Here is a 21,138-nt window from a genome sequence, read left to right as displayed (position 1 = left end):
TAGAGAAGCAAGGAATTAAAACTGATTCTCAGTCAGTGCTTTAGACCACTCTATTTGAAATGCTGGACTTTGGTTTAGCAATGGTTAAAGATAGTCATGGTCCACCAAAACTTCTTCCTGGGTTATCTCCTCATGAGATGGATCCATAGTGATATGCTTACTCTCGGTTGTGTCTAGGTTATAATACGTTCACTCTATTTCAGTGAGGTAATGTAAGTGGTCAAGGTTAGAGAGTCTGTCTGGGAGACTTAAAACACTGTATTGTGCATGGACAGTAAGCTACCCTATGACAGATTAATCCTGCATGCATTTGATATTGCATGGCCTTTGAGAAAATTCCAAACATTTTTATTTTTAATTTGCTATATTGGGCTTGATTTAATACAGCCACAATATATATTTTTGTAGATAAAAGTAAAAGGAAAAAAATGAATGATAGTTTTTAGTTTGTTGGGTCACAAAAACTTTCACTGCAATACAAGGTATTTGATGTCAACACTTCTCGTGAAGACAGTGCTCCTGACTACAGGCATGTAAAGCGGGGAGGGGATTCCTATTCGCCTGATAAAATGTAACCATCGTGTCAGTCTTCTTTTATTGAATCAACGGAACATTATTTATTTTCCTCTTGTATTATACACTTGTGCACAAAATTCCTTATATTCTTAGGACTCCAACAAGTCAGTCTCACATCAATGAGGATTTCTGTATTTTGTTTTTGCTTTTGAGTTCTGTCAAGCAATGATGTGTTTTTAATGTAAGTCTTCATGTTCTAGATACATACTCTTAGGGACCGTATTTAGCATTGGTTGATACACACTTGTTTGGCTCACTCATCCTCCCTCCTCCTTCATAGTATTTTCCATAGATGTCATTTAGTTTTCATACCAGAAGGGGATTCTGCACATTTTGACATCAGTATCTATTACTTTAACCATTGAATGGTGTTCTAATGGCTTGTTGGATGGACACAAACACATTGATAGACCGTAATACACATGCCAAAAAATGGTGGTACCTTTTCATTGCTAATTCAGGAATTGATGTCAACACATTTGCGTGGACTCTGCATACCATAACCCCCCCCCCCCCCCCTCCCCCCTCCTTTCAGCAGGGGCCCAGAGCTCGGAGTATGGGCAGCTATCTGTGTCCAGAACTGAATGAATGCATCCTTCCAGGGAATGAAAGCTTTACTCCTTGAATGTTGCAGTCCTTCTCCTCGGCCCCCTCTGTCTACTTCCTGTATGAGTGTTGCACGCGGACACTAAAGTTATGGATTCTTTCATGCGGGGTTTCCTCTGTGACAGTATGACGTTTCTCAGAGCCAACGGTTTGTGAAATAGTTTACATGGGCCTGGTGTGAAATGCTAATGATTTGACTCTTCTTGTTATTTATTTTATATTTATTTTTTTTGCATCTCTTTTTTTCCTGTGGACTGTTTTTACTGTCTGAGACAGCCCCTCACCACCCCTTGTTTCTGGTGGAGGGCTTTTTGGAAAAATGAATGCGGCAAAACTGCTTTAACATAAGTCATGCGTTCACACAGCATTGTGAAATGTATCAAAATTAAGCTAATGTAAAACAAGAATGCATAAATCTGACAAATTCTGTATATGATGTCTGTCTTTTGCTCTACGTATCTTTATTTTTGTCTATGCTCAACGCTCATCTGCTGATTTTCCTTAGGCTAGTCTCTTAGCTGTAGTTCTGCAGGCATGTATGGTAGCTATGCACTTTGTATTTACCTTATTAGAGATATATGAGCTAAGTTTTGTATTTTTTTATATATTGTACTTTTTACCTGTTCTTCAATAAATGTAGTTTGTAAACTTTGCAGCTGTGGAATTTGTGCCGTCTCTGTTATCCATCCTAACTGTCATTTGATTATGTCCAGATTCAGCTGGGAGTGTGGGTTTAATCTTCTGACCATCATATGAGTGATATGACATCTTGGAAGTCAGAGCACACTTAATGCTGTTGGAGCCGTGTTTGTATTTTTAACCCAGCATGTGCAGTACATACATTTGCCTTTTGTAGTAAGTTTGCTTGAGGCCAAGGAGAGGTAACAGGGGCTCTGAGGCAGGTGTCTGGTTCGCTGACCGCCGTGACGTCATGATGAATTCCCAAGCCTCAGCCGGCAGAGGGTCTTGGCATGGGAGTGTATAAAAAGGTGAAAGAGAGCTCGAATCTGGCCTCTGCTAAAATCCAACATCATCATTACTTTGAGCCGGGAAGGGTTGTTGAGTTTGGATGTTGGGAATTTTTGCTCAGTCACCACAACGACCACGCTTCCAACATAGAGAGCGAACGAGAAGCGCAAGGTTGGTGAGTTCTTCAGTTTTTTGGGGGGGTCATGATGGTGGCAATCCGCGCAAACTTTTTGTGTCGATGGTAAGATTACGTTGATTTTTATAAATCGGTGCATATTAGGATCCGTCAGTAGGCTCCGTTACAACGTCTCTTCGTCGATAAGGATACAAGGGCGGCGGCAGATGGACCTGATACAGCTTTAGAGAATTCTGGAACTGGCTCGGTATCACTTGGGTGTTTTTAATGCATCATATTAAAGCCTTCAACTTGATTTAAAAGCCTGTTTGCCGAACGTAGAGGCATCCAACATCGCGTTCATGTCATAATCGATGTTACTTTTAACATGGAGAGAGCACGCGACTCAGACGCTTGCAAGCTCATCTCTTGACATTTTCATAACAGTTTTCCCATCATCGCCGTAAACTCAGACATTATGTCCTATTTAGCACGTTATTCAAGAAACAGGTTGTAGAATTTCGTCGTATAAAAAGATTACCTGTTCTAGGCAGTAAATGCACTGTCACTGGACTGGCTAAACTCCAAAGAAGGTTCAGTAGGCCACCACTGATTGAGGACATTTTTCTGAAGTTACAAGGGGTTTCTTTAAAAAAAAAAAATCAGTGATTTGAGAAGCCAGCATGAAACTTCGTAGGGTCATTTAAACCTGTTTAGTTACTTTGGATTTTTTATTTCATTTATTTAAACTTTGTAGATGAACACCTTTTTACACATTATAGCCTACCTTACAATACCTTTTTTCTTTTCCTAGTGAGACTCCCAGCATGGTACAGTTGAGTGCCTCCCCAGACCCGGATATGTCCCCCTCTCCATCTCCATGCTCAGGGAAGATCGAAGACAAGCATGGGAGCCCATTGTCTCCACGAACCATCACCTCCCTGCAGCTTGCACTCTCAACCTCCACCACCGCCTATCCTGGCTATGAGACATACATAGAGGATGGCCTTATCTGTCTCAAGCACAAGATGCGCAACCTTGAGAAAAAGAAGGTGGGCAATTGCTCAGCTAAGCCATGGAACTGGATTCAGCAGTTTAAAGTTTGTGTTTGTATGCCACTAACAGAAACATTTTAATTCACAGCTAAAACTGGAAGACTACATGAAGCGCTTAAAACATGGTTTCAAACTCAATGAAGACCAACTGGTATGCTTTTTCCATCTGTATCATCCATGCTTTTATGGGCAATCACTATTTTTAGTCCCATTTCTAAATGTAAGGAGCATGAAATATGAACGAATCCATATCAACCATATAAGAAGTGTTGGCAAGGCATCTATCCTCTTACCTCAGGAGTTGTAAAGCAAGCGCAGTTAAAATTGGGTTGAGGTTTGAAGTGTCCGTTTCGGTTTGGTCTATACAAGACTGTGTTTTTGTCTTAGGACGCGGTGAAGAAGTATGAGGAAGTTGTCCATAACCTGGCATTTGCAAAAGAGCTGCACAAGACACTTGGTGTATTGACTCAGGACGTAAGTATAGATAACTGAATGAATGGAAGTTGGGGCAGACCATTGACATGCTCTTGGGACCTTGGTGGCTAATTGAACAGTAGCAGCCTACAGGCCTCTGTGGGGCACAGCTCTGGATTTGACAGAGGGCTGTGAAGTTTAGTGACCTCCAGTCAGGAGAATATTTGGACGTCTGCTCTGAATTCTTTTTGACCAGGGTGGGTGGGCCCCGAAAGAGTGGCTTGGTTGAATGCATGGAGGCTGAAATCACCATGCATTTGAGTGTGTTGCTTGGGAGGGTTGCTGAGTATACTAGTGGCTATAGAGGCAGTTGCTAAGGTAATGTAAGGGCTGGAGTTGGCTGTGTGCTGATGGTGCATTTAACCATCGATCATGTCAATGGTTTACTCAGCACAGTAGATTCCTCAGATGATTAGATTTCCCAATACAATTATCTATTTGCATAGTGCGATGGGAGGACCATCACCTAAATAAGTCTATAAATTACCGTTGGTTCATTCATCTTTTGTTGTACATTAATCCTGTGTGTGTGTGTGTGTGTGTGTGTGTGTGTGTGTGTGTGTGTGTGTGTGTGTGTGTGTGTGTGTGTGTGTGTGTGTGTGTGTGTGTGTGTGTGTGTGTGTGTGTGTGTGTGTGTGTGTGTGTGTGTGTGTGTGTGTGTGTGTGTGTGTGTGTGTGTGTGTGTGTGTGTGTGTGTGTGTGTGTGTGTGTGTGTGTGTGTGTGTGTGTGTGTGTGTGTGTGTGTAGTTGTTGAAGGCTCAGAAGAAGGCAGTGAAGCGTGAGCAAATGGCTAAGATGGAGTCTGAGCGCAAGCGTCTGTGCACAGTGCTCCAGATGCAGTACATCCTGCAGAACCTCCAGCATGAGCACGTCAGACAGGACGTCCTGAGCAGCGCCAGGCGCCCGCTCCTCGTCTCGGCTAAAGAGCTGGAGGGCCTGAGGGACCTAGGTGCCCTGCTCAACCGGAAGAGGGATGGTCCCAAGAGGTAGTCATTAGCATCTCATCTTTATTTCCCCAAACAGGAATCAGTGGTTTGAGCTGATAAGGGGGCTTTCACTTTATTTGGGTATTTGTGAGTCTGTAAAGATGACCTGCATATCATAAATGGGTCATTTTAATCTGGTTGGGGGGGAAAGATGTCTGTTCATTTGAAATACAGTCGATGAAGTCAATTGAGGTCCTATTTTTCAGGCTTTTTAATTGACATATTGCATCACTGCTTACAACTGTCGTTTGAAGACAGTAGTTTTGGCATATGTGTAAGCTATAGTTGAAAAATCCAACTCTTATTTGTGAGTGTTTTGATTGGTAAAAGCTTTCAACGCGACATGAGCATTGAGGACATTTTGGCAACTAAACATTCATTGGATGTTTGCATATTGCAGATCTGCATTTGATACCACTCTGCTAAAGATTTGGTATTTTTATCAGCTTGGTCATAAACATGGACATTTTTAAGCACATGGGTGCCTCGGACTCATCATTTAAATACACAAACATTTTAGTTTTTATTCACATTTTAAGTTTTTGTTTCCTAACCATACAAGCAATATTCATGAATAACCTCCAGTCATGGTCAAGATGGTCCACTTAGGTGGGTCCAACTCTTGCACTATTTACATGGCAGACTGAAGAGTGTATTCAGAAAGAATCAAGACTGGTTCTGTTGCATTGATTTGAGAATCACTCAAGGATCAAACTTTGCCAGAACATTCTGATATCAGTAAGGTTTTCGAATTCCCATCCATTAATCCGTCTCCCTTGTGTGCTAATGACAGTGGTAATGTTTGCCATTTTGTGTTAATGAAGGCTGAATATCAGTGAAATTGTTCGGAAGACTGTAGATTGACAATGGAGACGCCTCAGGACTTTATCATGACCTATTTTTGGAGCTGCATAACTGTGAACACATCAGACAGTGCATCACTTGCCTTATGTGAAATCTTAACACTCTTGTGCACCAAAATCATTTTTATTCCTGTCGCATCATGATCACATGCCTCCATGAATGTTTTGGTTTAATTTAATGTTACTCATTGTTCAATAACTGGGACATGGACAGACATTTCCACTCCATATATCAGGAGTGCTGAAGTACAAGAGAGGGAACTCAGTAGGAAGATGACAATTTATTCAGATGGCCACATCAGAGAATGTCAAGGCAGATTGGTACTTGAAAGACACTGGACTGCAGAATTACAACCAGGTGTTATGAGGTTTATAAATAAATGTCTTTACTATGGTCAAAAAAAACTTTGCAGTCTCCTTGCTTAGGTGTTGCGCATTATTTTTGTGATTAACTGTAATGAAAATTCCTGTTTTTTTGTATTTATTTGCTTTATTCTGGTTCTACAGTTTGAACGATCAAATGACGCGGTCAGCTGTTGTCTACTGGGAGCTGTTGGAGGGGAAGGAGAAACCAGTCGTCGGCTCCACATGTAAGCCACACTAAATACTGACAAGGCCAGACGGGTCATGTGTGTTTCCTCTGGCCTGTGTATGTGTGCTCTGTCCGGGTCAGTCACGGAACGTTCCTTTTGCCCTTTTATCTAGATAAGCACATGAGAGAATGGCTGGCCAAGCTGATGGATTGTGGGTACTTTGACCAAGTTGTGCTTCCTAAAGACAAGAAGGAACCTGAGAGCCATGTGAAGCCTGGAGGACTTGCAGGTAAGGATGGGAATGATCAGTGTTGGACTTTTACATTTAAATATTGTATCGCAATGTACCTATTAGTAGTACATCAAATCCAGTGCTATGTTTTGGAGTTACTCTTACCATATCCTAATCATGTTTGGATACCTTTCTCCATTTCTGACCTTGCTGTATTGTAGCCCTTATGAAGTTCAGAACACCTGACGTGCCTACCAGAGTGGTGAGTGTGCTGCTTACATGTAGCAGTCTGTCCTTCTAGCTGCTGTTGTACGTTAAACTAGTTAATCATGTCTGAATGATGCCAGTTTCTTAACAGACACTATGCACCTGATGAAGGCCTCAGTAAGCAGAATCTGGACAAAAACCCACCTTCACACAACTGGAAGGAGGAGTTCTTGGCCCTAAAAGAGCAGGAGCCTCCAGACTCATGGGATATGGAGTTAAATGAGGGGCCACCCTCCTCCAAGGCAGGACTACCAAGCAAACCAAGCAGAGCAGCAGCTGGTTTCGTCCTTAAAGATCAGAAGTCGATCAAGAAACCCAATATAGAGCCTAAACCGGTGAGACTTGCACCTAAACGTTATCGTTAATAAATCGGAACTTGGCATTATGGATGGGGTGGCCATCTAATGATTGCATTTGTGTGGGTCAACTGATTGCAAGTTCTACCCAGGCCTGCAGCTGTACATCTACATCTTTACTCTCCCTTTCAGAAAGCTCAGAGAAAACCTAAAGCTGGAAAGGAGATCAAATCAGTAAGTCCAGCAATCCATGTGAGCTAAAGAATATTCCAATGTATAGGCCAGCTCTGCAATTTCCACAAAGTGGTTTGGTCTTTAATTAGGCATCTCGAACTGAGGCCCGTGTGGAGGTGTTCAACTCTCCATCCTCTCTGCCCAAAGATCCCATCTTGCGAAAACAGGAGCTGGATGACTTGATGGTTCAGATTTCAGGATCCTTCAGCTTTATGCAGGTATAGTCAATTATTGTGAACTGGCTATGAGCCTAAATGATGTGTGTGAGCATACAGTATTGGAGCTAGAGGATGTCTTCATTGCCTCAGGATTCATTGTTGGATGGTGAAGCATCTCAAACACATGTGCATCCCAGGATTTGTGCATCTCCTGTGCCCTCCACTCCCCCTGGTAAGAGAGAGCGTATCACTCAATTGTCAGTCCATGCCCGTTTGATGCAAAATCATTTAATTTCATTTTGTTAATTCTTTGATCCCAATAAACCTTACTAGGGACTCTGGCATACCACAGACTTGTAAAAGCCGCCTTGCGTTGTACTAAAAGGTGATTTTCAAGGTGTAAACTACTTCTTTTGAATTTACAGCCCAGAGGGAATCCAAGGATAGTCCAGCTGAGGACTCCTCCAAAACTATGCATGTAGGTGTTGCGTTTTTCAGAGGCCTCAAATGCCTTTACTGCAATACTTCCCAAACTCAAGGTTTTCTGCTCTTCTCCAGTCTACCCCACTGCCTTCTAAACTTCTTGCCAAAGAGGGTAACACCAGTCTGACCAATGGGAGTCAGAGTCTGGACAACTGGGACCTGGATGTCACTCCAGTGGAAGTAGTGCAGGTAATCAAGACACATTTTTGGTGTTCCTTGCAATACTTGCAGAATTATTCTCTCAAATATTTCGCCTGAAATTGTTCCCTATAGGAGAAACCGCAGTTGCCCAGACGAGAGGGTTTTGAGTCGCCTCCTCTTTTTCGCCGCAAGTCCAGTATCTCACCGACCCTGGAGGAGAAGTTGCCTGCCGAGGTGTGGGGCTGTTCAGTGTCTTGTGGGCTTTTCCTAACTGATTTGAGTATTAGAGCTGCTGTGTTTCACTGTCTGACCTGGTTGCTGTTTTGGGGCTGCTGTTGTAGACTCCCGTGCCACAGCCAGAGAGGCAGTCTCCCAGTAACGTGGTGACTCCTCCAGCCACTGACTCAGCTCAAGCCTTCTCCACCCCACCAAACCACCGATCTCACAGCATGGTCCCATCTGCTGCCTACCATCCCGTGAGACGCACACACGCACGCACACACGCACGCACGCACGCACGCGCGCACGTACGCGCACATGTACACACAGAAAGCCACCATAATCTAGGCCAAACCATTCTGAAAATGGTTGCCACTTTTCACACCACACATTTGAGTTGCCTACACTTAAATGTCAAGCATGCTCCCTATGTAGACACAGTTTGCCAGTCTATTTTTTTTTTTAGCTTTGGTTTAGCTTTCTGTTTTCTGTTTCTGGTAGGTGTTCAAAGTCAATGTGCCTACGCCACTATGTAGTGGGTCTTACATGAAGCCAGATACGACTTACTCTGAATCCACTCTTGTGAGATATGCCACTGCCAGCACCCAGACCCCACCTGAGCTCAACCCACCGGAGGAAGAACCACTGCAGCCAGGTAGGGGACTGATGCATTTAGTCATTTAGCAGACGTTTACATTTAGTCATTTAGCAGACGCTTTTGTCCAAAGCGACGTACAAGGGACAGAATAGTCAAGCTACGAGCATGCATGTCCATTGGTGTCTGTTAATAAAAAAGTTACGCTTTTCATTTTGAGCATACCGTCTCCCTCAGATGACATGGCTCAGTCAGAGTGTGTGATGGTTAGTGGACAGATGTACACAATGGGACGCTCAGGGCAGCCTTACCATGCGCGGGGCTCTTTCAGAGGTGTGGGACGCGCAGGCAGGGGACTGCCACACTACATCCGCTCGCCTGGTGTCCACAGAGGTACGTACTCTAACACTCCCAGTCCCCCTCTCCAACATTACTTTGTGTTGCAGTGCATTTTTCACCCTGGATAATGGATGCATACATTCTATCATTTCTCTTCATCACAGGAGGGTTTGATGGGTACAGAACCAGCCCCAGATCTGCTGGAAGTTTTGTTCCTCCGTCTCACTCCGCATCTACTCCCATTGGTGCACGGGTAAGAATGGGGAGGAATGCCTTGTGGATGCAAAATGGGATGAAGCAGCTTGGTAGTTAATGTCTCTCATTCCTGAACAGGACACCGGGTACCAGTCCAACTACAAGCATGGCGGCACAGGGGGGCAGAGGAGCAACACTAGTGGTAAAGATGTGCCACTCGTGCCTCATACTTCACCGTCAAACATATTGTTGGTTGGGTGTTATGCATCGTGTACATGACATGTCTCTGGTCCCGCAGGTGGATGGAGTGACTCGTCCCAGGTGAGCAGCCCTGACCGGGAGGGGACGTACATAGTTGACCTCGTTGACTCCGGTCATGGCGACTCGCTCTCTGACATGCCGGTCACACCTCAGGGTGCACACACCCTCATGCCCGTGCACGTGTACCCCATCTCCCAGCAAATCCGGGTGGCCTTCTCGGCCGCTCGCACCTTCAACTTCGCCCCGGGCACACTCGACCAGCCTATCGCATTTGACCTGCTGCACAGCAATGTTGGAGAGATGTTCGACATGCCGTCGGGTCGCTTCACTTGCCCGGTGCCTGGTACCTACGTCTTTATCTTCCACATCCTCAAGCTGGCTGTCAACGTGCCACTTTACATCAACCTGATGCGCAACGACGAGGTGGTGGTGTCTGGCTACGCCAACGACGGAGCGCCCGACCATGAGACCGCTAGCAATCATGCCCTGCTGCAGCTGTACCAGGGTGACCAGCTGTGGCTGCGACTGCACCGCGGCGCCATCTATGGCAGCAGCTGGAAGTACAGCACCTTCTCAGGCTTTCTGCTGTATCAGGACTGAGCCACACGCATGCAGCGTAGCCCTTGCTTCTGGGTTCGACCAGAGCCCAAAGTACAAGTGTGTGTGTGTGTGTGTGTGTGGTGAAGCGGCATGTGCAGAGTTTCAGTGAGCCACAAGTTAGCACTTGGATTTCAGTTTGGGTGGTTGGGGATTTGGATCTGTGGGGCTTCTGTGGGTTCTCTCCCCTCTGGCCCTTCAGAACAAATCAACCAGCTATGCCCCTACTAATATTGTCACCTCTTCTGATCCAATCAGGGGGCATTTCATTTCGATTGCCAGTGGTGCTGGTAGACTGGCACTGTTTTCTTGTGACCATGAAAATGTCTTGTAGCTGTTGCACATTACTGACCAAATATAGCAGTCTTCACTGTGCACATTGCCAAATCCTCCATACTAGGTGGAACGTTTGTTTCTACTAACTGTTGATGGGTGAGTGTAGAGTGTCTGAGCCATGCAGCATTTAATACAATGTGGATTCCTTTGTTTGTTTGTTTTTTTCTTTTCCTATCCCCTCTTTAATTATTTAAACTCTACCATGGCTTTTGAGTGGAGAATGTAACTGACATTACTTGACTAGTTGAGCACTTTAACAGGAAACCCCAAAGTGTTGCCTTGTATTGGAGGAGGGTGTGGTGTGGTGTGGGTTGGGCTGTGTGTATGCACTGGAAAAGGCTAATATGCTTGAAGTTGAAAGATGCCTCTGTGCCTAAATAAATCATGAAATCCGTGCAGTTCATTTGCCTGCCCTGCTTCATTAAGTTCATCTACAAGGGAGTCTGAGTGAACGGTGACATGGGGTAGAAAATTGCCTAATAAAATATTACTGTGTGTCTGAAATGCTTGGTATTACAACTCCAATCCCCAGCAAAAACAAACCACTTTTTGGGTACGTTTTCCAAATATCTTGACCTGTAAAGCGTATCTTTCAGGAGTACTTGCCAATACAAGAGTGAGGCATGGTGGTGGTACATTTAGATTTCACACATGCACTTCATAGAAATGAGTTTTGCAATTATGGTCCATTTACCCACTATTAAAGCACAAGCTAAAGCACGTAGGCTATCTGCAAATGTGTGGTTTCTCTCCCCCTTGAGCCACATGCATTAAACCAGCTGGCCTAAATATGACATGCAGCAAATTTGCCGCATGTGGCCTATTTACCAAAGCATCTGCATTTTTACCAGGGGCAACTATCCTGCTATAGCGAACCTTGGAGATGCTTTTAATTTTGAAGCGACGTTGGCAACCACTCTTCCCGTTTTTGTAAGCATATACACAGTTTCCACAGAAGAGGAACAAACTCAAACCTAAAACCCAGAGAGGAAGGCTAAAATCCTTTCAAAGGGCTGCGTAAAATGAGCATCGAATTGATTAGATCAAACGCGATCCAACCGTTGTTTTCAAGTCATACAACGCCTGACAGTGGCTTGTTACATTCATTCGTTTCATCTATTTCCTTCCTTGTAGCTTTTCTTTGTGCTACAGTGTGGCTAAAGCCTACCGTAAATCGTTGCTATTTGCATTGGTTTACGACCGCCGCCTGCTGCTTGTCGGTAAAATGGGGCAGGGCTGTCAGGACGCTTGGCCGAATCTTGAATAGCCAATGCATGTAATTGTGAAAAGATAGAAATTCTCGTTTAACCACAGGCCCTATGGATCCTAACAGGATTATACAGGCTTTGAAGGGAACGATAGACCCTAACCTTAGGATAGCGGCGGAAAATGAACTCAAACAGGTAACTATCACTCTAAAACAACTTTGTTGTTTGTGTTAGGGTAGACTGAATACCCAATCAAAGAACAAGAGGGGTGTCCATCCATGCTTCTATTCGGAATTCCAGGCCTAAGTTCGAGATCTGATTAAAGCTGAGTTACCTCCTCTATACGTATCTCATCACTATTAAAGGACCATAGTAGTGTCTTATAGTGAAACGCTCCATGCTAAAAAAGGAAATATTTGTAACGTTATATCGCGTCGGTAACACATAAGCTATAGCCAACAAAAGGCAGTTTTGTTTTGCATTTGGCATCGCGTTCTCCGTCTAAGAAACATAGCATTCCCCTACGAAGCGTCAGCTGCCGCAGACCGCCACAAAAATAGAAGTTAAGCAACATCAATACTTATAAATGAATCACGATATTTATACAACTTTGCACTTGACAATGGTGCACAACGCATTTAGTTGCAATCATACGTGAGTTTAAAATACTAAACGCACAGTGAAGAACCACTTCAGAAGTTTTCATGATATGTGGTAATGGGTTGTTTGTTCTTCGTTGTGAGAAACTGAGTGTAATGATTGCGACACCACTGAAGGCTATGTTCGCTTGTGATCTAATGATCATGTACATAACCCTATAATGATGTCCAATGTCCTTCTCTCAGTCTCCATGTACATAACCCTATAATGATGTCTTTCTCTCAGTCTTCATGTACATAACCCTATAAGGATGTCCAATGTCCTTCTCTGTCTTCATGTACATAACCCTATAATGATGTCCAATGTCCTTCTCTGTCTTCATGTACATAACCCTATAATGATGTCCAATGTCTTTCCCTCAGTCTTAATGTACATAACCCTATAATGATGTCCAATGTCTTTCTCTCAGTCTTTCAAGATTATCAATTTTGCCCCCACCCTGCTCCAAATCATTGTGTCGGAGCAGGTGGAGTTCCCTGTTAGGCAGGCAGGTAAGACACACACACACACACACACACACACACACACACACACACACACACACACACACACACACACACACACACCCATATACCAAAGACATCACATGTAATATGTAAGACAATATAAACGTGAGGAGGCAGAACGTTTTGTGTTTCATCTAAAATAAATCTGATGCCATACTTGGTGCAGCGGCCATTTACCTGAAGAATATGATGGGGCAGTACTGGCAAGATCGAGAGCCTGGCCCAGGGGAGGCGGTCTTTCCCTTCAACATTCACGAGAATGACAGACAGCAGATCAGAGATAACGTTGTTGAGGCCATCATCCAGTGTCCTGAGTCCATACGGTGAGTTCATCGAACAGACACACTACAAACAGCCCTTTCCACGTGTTCATTCTGTTTCAGCACTTGGATTTTTTTTGTGTGCACCTTTACTGTGTGTTTGGAAACGTTTCATCTTGCAGTTTGGCAAATGTTTTGTGTGCTTTTTTCCTTCTGAATGGCTGTATATTTGTGTTATTGTGCTTCTACATGCCTGCTCGTATTCAGAGTTGTCCAGCTGTATATCTGTGTTCTTGTGTTTCTACATGCCTGCTCGTATTCAGAGTTGTCCAGCTGTATATCTGTGTTCTTGTGTTTCTACATGCCTGCTCGTATTCAGAGTTGTCCAGCTGTATATCTGTGTTCTTGTGATTCTACATGCCTGCTCGTATTCACAGTTGTCCTTGCAGAGTTGCTCTGTGTTATTGACAGGATTTCTGTTTTGATTGACAGGGCTCAGCTGACCGTGTGTCTGCGGGCCATCATCAAGCATGATTTCCCTGGGCGCTGGACAGCCGTTGTGGATAAGATCGGCATGTACCTGCAGTCCCAGAACAGTGGCAGCTGGTACGGCAGTCTGTTGGCGCTATACCAGCTGGTCAAGACCTATGAGTGAGTATCCACATTGGTCATATTTTAACTCACACTAACCAATGAGGACCACTGGCCAATCACAAGTTCTGGCAATTTTGCACACCTACCCTGCCACCCTAAAGCAATACATATTTAACCTGCTTAAAATATTGCTGTTTATAATATCACTGTTATCCCTTAACATATCTGACACCAGGCTGATATTGGTGATTGTAGGTATACAAGGGCAGCTGATGTAAGTGGTACTGATGCTGTTGTTGTTGTTGTTGTTGTTGTTGTTGTTGTTGTTGTTGTTGTGGTCAGGTTCAAGAAAGCTGAGGAGAGGGACCCATTGATAGCAGCAATGCAGATCTTTCTGCCACGCCTCCAGCAGCTCATGTCCCAGCTGATACCCGACGCCACCGTCTTCTCCGTGCTGATCCAGAAACAGATCCTGAAGATCTTCCATGCACTTATACAGGTGAGCGCGTGTCTGTGTGTGAGGATGTGTGATGGACACACAGACTGACACAATATATAGATAAAAACTCTACATAGATAGTTACATATTGGGAGTTGACATATAGAGATGGTGAGAGTTGAAGAGGGGTACGAAGGCTAAGAGACTGCTGCTGTTGGTGAAAGTATTGTTGCTATTTTTAAGCAAACTTGCATGTGCTTATCCATAAGAGATGAGATGGCTGCTTCACTGCTGACTACTTCACTGTTTGTTTTGTCTATGAGAGATTGATTTGGGGGATCATAGCCACACATTGACACAGATTCTGTTCCCGCAGTACTCCCTGCCTCTCCAGCTGATCAACAACACCGTCATGACCCAGTGGATGGAGATCCTGAGAGCTGTCACGGACCGAGGTGTTCCCCCGGTAAGGCCGTGTCCCATCCCCAGGCGTACCCTGTGCAGGAGTAGTGAGGGGGGCTTCTGTTGTGTCTAGTACTGCTAACAGAGGATAGTCATGGATGTGCAGCTGCTCCCATACTGAACCTCACCTTAACGGGCTCTCCCCTGAGTTACCTCTGAAGCCTAACTGATCGGGCATGCTGCAGTCGTCAGTAAGGGGAAGAGTATTACTGCTTTGTTTATATAGAAATAACATGTGGTGGGTGTTGTGGATCTATGAAAAATCCTTAAATCCTTGGGATTGGGTTCTTTGTTGTGATTGACAGGAGACTCTGGAGGTGGATGAGGATGACCGGCCTCAACTGGTGTGGTGGAAGTGTAAGAAGTGGGCGCTGCATATCATCACACGGTTGTTCGAGAGGTGAGGTCAGGCTTTTAACTAGGGATGCTGTAGATGTGCAGTGATAATGCTTCATATATTTGTGTTGATACTTTATGGTAATATATATCATGGCAGTTTATTTTTAACATCTTGATTGCAGGTATGGAAGTCCAGGCAATGTTACAAAGGAGTATTTTGAGTTTGCAGACTTTTTCCTAAAGACGTATGCCGTGGGGATTCAGCAAGTAAGCACTAAACACAGGATTCTTGTTGCTTCTATGTGAATCTTTGGGGATGTACTGTTTCTTAGTCATCTTTGTCATGTCTGTTTGGGGATGTACTGTTTCATCTTTGTCATGTATGTTTGGGGATGTACTGTTTCATCTTTGTCATGTATGTTTGGGGATGTACTGTTTCATCTTTGTCATGTATGTTTGGGGATCTGCTGTTTCTTAGTCATCTTTGTCATGTCTGTTTGTAGGTTTTACTGAAAGTGGTGGACCAGCACAGACAGAAGCAGTATGTGGCTCCCCGTGTGCTCCAGCAGTCTCTTAACTACCTGAACCAGGGCGTGTCACACTCACTGACCTGGAAACAGATGAAACCACACATGCAGGTGAGCTGCTCAAACCTGTCTGTGGCCCAAACCTGTCTGTGGACTGGCTGTATGTGTGCAGGTGAGATGCTCAAACCTGTCTGTGGCTCAAACCTGTCTGTGGACTGGCTGTATGTGTTTAATAGCGTGAGATGCTCAAACCTGTCTGTGGCTCAAACCTGTCTGTGGACTGGCTGTATGTGTGCAGGTGAGATGCTCAAACCTGTCTGGGGACTGGCTGTATGTGTTTTTAATGACGTGTTGAATCAAGCTTACAGAAGCTTTTTTCTTTCTGCCCTATTTACTTTTTATTTTATGCAAATGAGCAGTGGTTATTTTCTCCTACGTGCTTTTTTTTGTCCTCGCAGGCGATAAACCAGGACGTGATCTTCCCACTGATGTGCTACAAGGATGAAGACGAAAAGCTGTGGCAAGAGGACCCTTACGAGTACATCCGCATGAAATTCAGTGAGTTCTCCTGGCTGGCTCTGTAGTCTCCCAGCACATTCCTTAATAATGTAGTGGGACCTCATCTAGATTACTGTGGCACATTCACTAATATGGGTACGGTATTCCATTCTGAATAATTTTACAAATTATTTGAAAACTTTATTGTATGTTTTTTTCAGATTTATACGACGACCATGTTTTCCCTGCAACGGCTGCTCAAAGTCTGCTGTGCAAAGCAGCCAGAAAACGAAAGGAAGTGAGTGCCTATACTTACTATATTTATATTTATTAACACTGTGACTCACTCCAGGCTTTATAGTCAGTATCACTATGAGCTTCATGGTCACGTATACCAGATCATTTAAAGTGGAGCATCATTTGATATGTAGAATAAGCTTTGCTGCATTTTACTATGAAACAGGACAAGTTTCCATCTCCCAGTCCAAATAATGGCTGTTTTTGGTACCTCCTAGGTTCTTCCTCAGATGATGGAGTTCTGCCACCAGATCCTGATGGACCCTGGTGCTGACCCTCGCAGGAAGGATGGTGCTCTGCACGTCATCGGCTCCCTGGCTGAGCTCCTGCTGAAAGTAAATGAACATAGAAAGTAGTGCAACACCAGACTTTCATGTGCTGAGATGGTAACGCATATCTATTCAGATGTTTACTCTGTCACTTCTTTCTCTCTCTCTCTTCCACACATAGAAAAGATTGTACAGGGATCAAATGGAACTAATGTTACAGAACTACGTGTTTCCACTGCTAAACTCAAACCTCGGCTACTTGCGAGCTAGGGTGAGTAAAAAGTATTTGTGTGTGTGTGAGTGTGAGTGTGAGTGTGTGAGTGTGAGTGTGAGTGAGAACCATTTCTGTTTGGAAGTTTTTATTTCTATTGACCCCAGCTAATTTCTTGGCCCACAGTCCTGTTGGGCTCTACATTCACTAAATGTGAGTTCACAGCTGTATTCTACCATTCCTTCTCCTAAAGCCTCATTTCACTTCTGGCCACTAGAGGGTGCAACAGTCAAAGTATTTCACAGAGGGTTTCACAAGTGTCCTTGGGTACTGGTGCATTGGTGTACTGTTCTTTTTTTTTTTCTCATATCGTAGACATTATTGTTCAGCCCTGTAATCCTGTGTGGATTGTTATTTTATTGTCCATCTTTGGTTGTTGGAGTTTTCTTCCAGTAGAAAGGTTTGTCATGATGATGTGTTTGGTCCGGGGTCTCTCCTCAGTCCTGCTGGGTCCTGCACTCGTTCAGCCCACTGAAGTTCCATGATGAGCTGGTCCTGAGGAACGCGGTGGAGCTGGTCAAGCAGGACCTGATCGCCGACAAAGAAATGCCGGTCAAGGTGGAGGCGGCCATCGCCCTGCAGACCCTGGTCAGCAACCAAGAGCAAGGTCTGCAAGCGTACACATCTCCCTTGCCGTGTTCGTTGCATATGCTGTCCATTCCTCTGTGAAAGCTGAGCTAATTTTTTTGGAGTCTTATGTGTTTGCCACTTTTTGTGAGCAACTACCGTAGTACTGGTGTCATCTTCAAACTAATTTTCATGGAATCTGGCATCACGTGAAGGACAGATTAACACACCTGTTGCCTTGGCTGTGCACTATATAATTCTTTGACCGGACCGAACTACCCCACAAAAATGTTATCAGTGCCAACTGTGCTGTTGTTGGTGTTCGAAGTTGAAGTTTTTGACCCAAACGCCTTACTGCTGGTTTCTATCTTTATTTCATACTTGGTCATCTGTGGGAGGACTAGATATAGACACAATTGACATTTTTCTCACCAATGTAATCTTTTGCTGAGCTAAAAGTGTAGTTTTTTTTTTTTTTTTTTAATCCTTTATACGAAATATGACAACGTCACAACCAACATTCACAATACTGATAATTTTTAAGTCATTGATTTATTTATAATGACACATTAATATTAGAAATATGACAACGTCACAACCAACATCCACAATACTGATCATTTTGAAGTCAGTGATTATTTATAATGACACATTAATATCAGAATTCTGTTATATTTATCCCAGCATGTTTCCCTTCTCTCTCTAGCTAAGGTCTACATCCGGCCTTACATCCGGCCAGTCATGCAGGAGCTGCTGCACGTCATCAAGGAGACTGAGAATGATGACCTCACCAACGTCATCCAGAAGATGATCTGCGAGTATAATGAGGAAGTGTCCGTCATCGCTGTGGACATGACACAGAACCTGGTACTGTCATCTGTCAGTTTATCTGTCTGTCTGTCAGTTGGATGTACTTTTTAGCCGGTTCACAATGTGTTGGGCTCTATGCCTATGGGCTCTTTATTGTTTTGTAAACATGATAACAGGAAGAACTAGAAAATGCATTTCCTGAAGGAAATACCAGTGCATGAAATGCAAAATTTAAGAAAGGAAGAATAAAAGAAAGAAGAGTGGAAGAAGGAAAGAAGAGTGAAAGAAGGAAAGAAGAGTGGAAGAAGGAAAGAGGGAAGGAAAGAAGAGTGGAAGAAGGAAAGAATAATATTCCTAGTTATACAGTTGAATAGAGAGGGACAGAGAGAAGAGGAGCCTTGGAACCTTGGCGCAGGTGTCAGTGAAGCACAGGTGCAAGCCAGTTTAATGACCCTATTATGATGTCATCATGGCCCAATGTAAGTCAATGGGAAAATTTGTATTAGTTTTTCTTTAATATCTTAAAAAGTATAAAGCTCATTCTCTCGCAAGGTATTGCATTACACATACACGTGTCCCTAGTGACCCATACGTCTCTCAAGTGCAAGGGAAACTGGTTTTGGAGTTTGGAGCGTTCTGTCACTCGTGGCGAGGGAGAAGGGGTAGGCGGCACGGTTACAGTCTCTGAGTCCAGGACTAGCCAGGGGCCAGTAGGGTGCAAGCCGGTCCTAGTGAAGAACCACTGCTCTCCTCCGCTTGACCCTATACACCCTAGAGTACGTCTGACAGTCTGGGTAGCACAATACATGGAACATCAAGCACAGAACTAGAAAATGCATTTCCTGAAGGAAATACCAGTGCATGAAATGCAAAAGATAAGAAAGGAAGAAGAAAAGAAGGAAAGAAGAAGGAAAGAAGAGTGGAAGAAGGAAGAAGAAAGGAAAGAAGGAAAGAGTGAAAGAAGAAAAGAAGAGTGGAAGAAGGAAGAAGAAAGGAAAGAAGGAAAGAGTGGAAGAAGGAAAGAAGAAAAGAAAGAAGAAAGGAAAGAAAAGAAGAGTGGAAGAAAGAAAGAAGAAAAGAAAGAAGAGTGAAAGAAGGAAAGAAGAAGGAAAGAGTGGAAGAAGGAAAGAAGAGTGAAAGGAAAGAAGAGTGGAAGAAGGAAAGAAGAGTGGAAGAAGAGTATCCATAGCTACTCTTGTTCAAAGACAGTAAAGAGAGTGAAGAGGGAAAATACTTAAAGAAGGAGAGAAAAAAGGACTGAAAAAAAGTAGAGTATGGAAGGTGTCTCTTAATATATAACAGTTGAAATGAGAGGGACAGAGAGAAGAGGAGCCTTGGAAGCTTGGCGCAGGTGTCAGTGAAGCACAGGTGCAAGCCAGTTTAATGACCCTATTATGATGTCATAATATCTTAAAAAGTATAAAGTTTAGAAAAATGAAAAATACATAGCATAAGTGTCCTTTTAGCAGACCTACGCGCCAAAGTTTGAACGGAGTTTCTAAGTTAAGCGGTTCGAGCTGAATTAAGTGCAGAAGTCGGTACAAAGAATAATAATAAGAAGTAGTAGTAGTAGTAGTATAAGAAACGGAATAACGAAAGGAATAAGAAAGAAAGGAATAACAATACAGGGCATTTCATGCACTGTAATGAGAAGCAGGCACACTACAATACCTGATGGCAGGATGGAACGTGCCATCCTGATGGGAATAAATGTAGTTTTCAGCTCTGTTTCAGGAACGGAAAGGGAACAGAGGGTAAATACATCACACTCAAATGAACACTAATTTAATACTGACATAATGACTGTAATGTAATATTAGAATGTTCTAACCTCTCTCAGTTATACACACACACACACACACACACACACACACACGCGCGTGCAGGCAGGCTGGCATCAGCTTGTCTCTCCCTCATTATGTGGCAGAGTTAATGAGGTAATTGGATTAAATTGCTCTCTTGGCAGGCGAGCTCTTGATTATCCCAAACACAGCTCTCATCTCTGAGGTACTAAGATCCTGTAACAGGATGTGTGTTTCTCTCTCATCTGTGATGGAGTAAGATCCTGTAACAGGATGTGTGTTTCTCTCTCATCTGTGATGGAGTAAGATCCTGTAACAGGATGTGTGTTTCTCTCTCTCTCATCTGTGATGGAGTAAGATCCTGTAACAGGATGTGTGTTTCTCTCTCATCTGTGATGGAGTAAGATCCTGTAACAGGATGTGTGTTTCTCTCATCTGTGATGGAGTAAGATCCTGTAACAAGATGTGTGTTTCTCTCTCTCATCTGTGATGGACTAAGATCCTGTAACAGGATGTGTGTTTCTCTCTCTCTCATCTGTGATGGAGTAAGATCCTGTAACAGGATGTGTGTTTCTCTCCTCTCTGATGGAGTAAGATCCTGTAACAGGATGTGTGTTTCTCTTTCTCTCCTGCACACTCACTCTCCTCCGTCTGTCAAGGCTGTGAACCTGTTCCTGTTCTGTTCTTTCTTATCTACAGTCAGGGCAGCATTCGGGTGTCTATTAGCACTACTATTGTTACTGAAAGCGCTGCAGTACAGCGGTACAGTACGTTTAGTTATACACAGGATAAAACATTTTTAATTCCTTGTGTTATTGGTTGGGGACTTCCCATAGTGGCCAATTATCTCACTGCGATGTGCAAGTATTCATATCCAACAACCTAACATAACCAGCATAACAAATGCTCAACCATAGATCCTGAGGATACAACAACAACACTACTGGCTGGTGACAGCCGCAACATGCGCTGCCTGTTGTACCCTGGATCCATAAAGGCCCTCCTTCACAGTACAACATGTGCTGTCATGCACTGCTAAACACCACAACATGACTGCCCAACCACTGAACCTGAGCAACAGGATACAACAACAATAACA

The 21,138-nt window shown here is 43.7% G+C and overlaps 2 protein-coding genes across 4 annotated transcripts in view; both read left to right on the top strand.

Annotated features, from left to right (window-relative positions):
- Positions 1-2,068: 2,068 nt before the first annotated feature.
- Positions 2,069-10,928, top strand: caprin2 (caprin family member 2). Of its 2 annotated transcripts, none has more exons than XM_012823740.3 (21): positions 2,069-2,326; positions 3,081-3,318; positions 3,410-3,472; positions 3,709-3,795; positions 4,543-4,781; positions 6,152-6,234; positions 6,350-6,466; positions 6,631-6,671; positions 6,757-7,011; positions 7,165-7,206; positions 7,296-7,424; positions 7,515-7,596; positions 7,790-7,842; positions 7,923-8,036; positions 8,121-8,222; positions 8,330-8,464; positions 8,709-8,862; positions 9,040-9,195; positions 9,306-9,394; positions 9,475-9,538; positions 9,635-10,928. In XM_012823740.3, the coding sequence occupies exons 1-21, from the start codon at positions 2,154-2,156 to the stop codon at positions 10,195-10,197; spliced, it is 2,979 nt and encodes a 992-aa protein (XP_012679194.2). In that variant the 5' UTR covers positions 2,069-2,153; the 3' UTR covers positions 10,198-10,928. The 2 variants fall into 2 exon arrangements, with proteins under 2 accessions (XP_012679194.2, XP_031438553.1); XM_031582693.2 differs by having other exon boundaries at positions 2,177-2,322.
- An 810-nt stretch (positions 10,929-11,738) lies between these two features.
- Positions 11,739-21,138, top strand: part of ipo8 (importin 8) — an 18,681-nt gene continuing 9,281 nt past the window's right edge. Inside the window, exons 1-16 of one of the 2 annotated variants that reach the window (XM_031582691.2) lie at positions 11,739-11,933; positions 12,808-12,889; positions 13,071-13,227; positions 13,657-13,815; positions 14,101-14,257; positions 14,574-14,663; positions 14,965-15,059; positions 15,181-15,265; positions 15,502-15,636; positions 15,984-16,083; positions 16,245-16,321; positions 16,539-16,655; positions 16,771-16,860; positions 16,987-17,013; positions 17,302-17,467; positions 18,134-18,294. In XM_031582691.2, coding sequence (XP_031438551.1) covers positions 11,850-11,933; positions 12,808-12,889; positions 13,071-13,227; positions 13,657-13,815; positions 14,101-14,257; positions 14,574-14,663; positions 14,965-15,059; positions 15,181-15,265; positions 15,502-15,636; positions 15,984-16,083; positions 16,245-16,321; positions 16,539-16,655; positions 16,771-16,860; positions 16,987-17,013; positions 17,302-17,467; positions 18,134-18,294 — 1,782 coding nt within the window. In that variant the 5' untranslated portion in view covers positions 11,739-11,849. The remainder of the gene's footprint in view (positions 11,934-12,807; positions 12,890-13,070; positions 13,228-13,656; positions 13,816-14,100; positions 14,258-14,573; positions 14,664-14,964; positions 15,060-15,180; positions 15,266-15,501; positions 15,637-15,983; positions 16,084-16,244; positions 16,322-16,538; positions 16,656-16,770; positions 16,861-16,986; positions 17,014-17,301; positions 17,468-18,133; positions 18,295-21,138) is intronic. The other variant, XM_031582692.2, reaches the window with a different exon arrangement.

Source organism: Clupea harengus, chromosome 16, assembly GCF_900700415.2.
Source record: "Clupea harengus chromosome 16, Ch_v2.0.2, whole genome shotgun sequence".
Lineage (NCBI taxonomy): Eukaryota > Metazoa > Chordata > Actinopteri > Clupeiformes > Clupeidae > Clupea > Clupea harengus.
The sequence above is the reverse complement of the archived record's forward strand: the minus strand, read 5'-3'. Positions and strand labels throughout refer to the sequence as shown.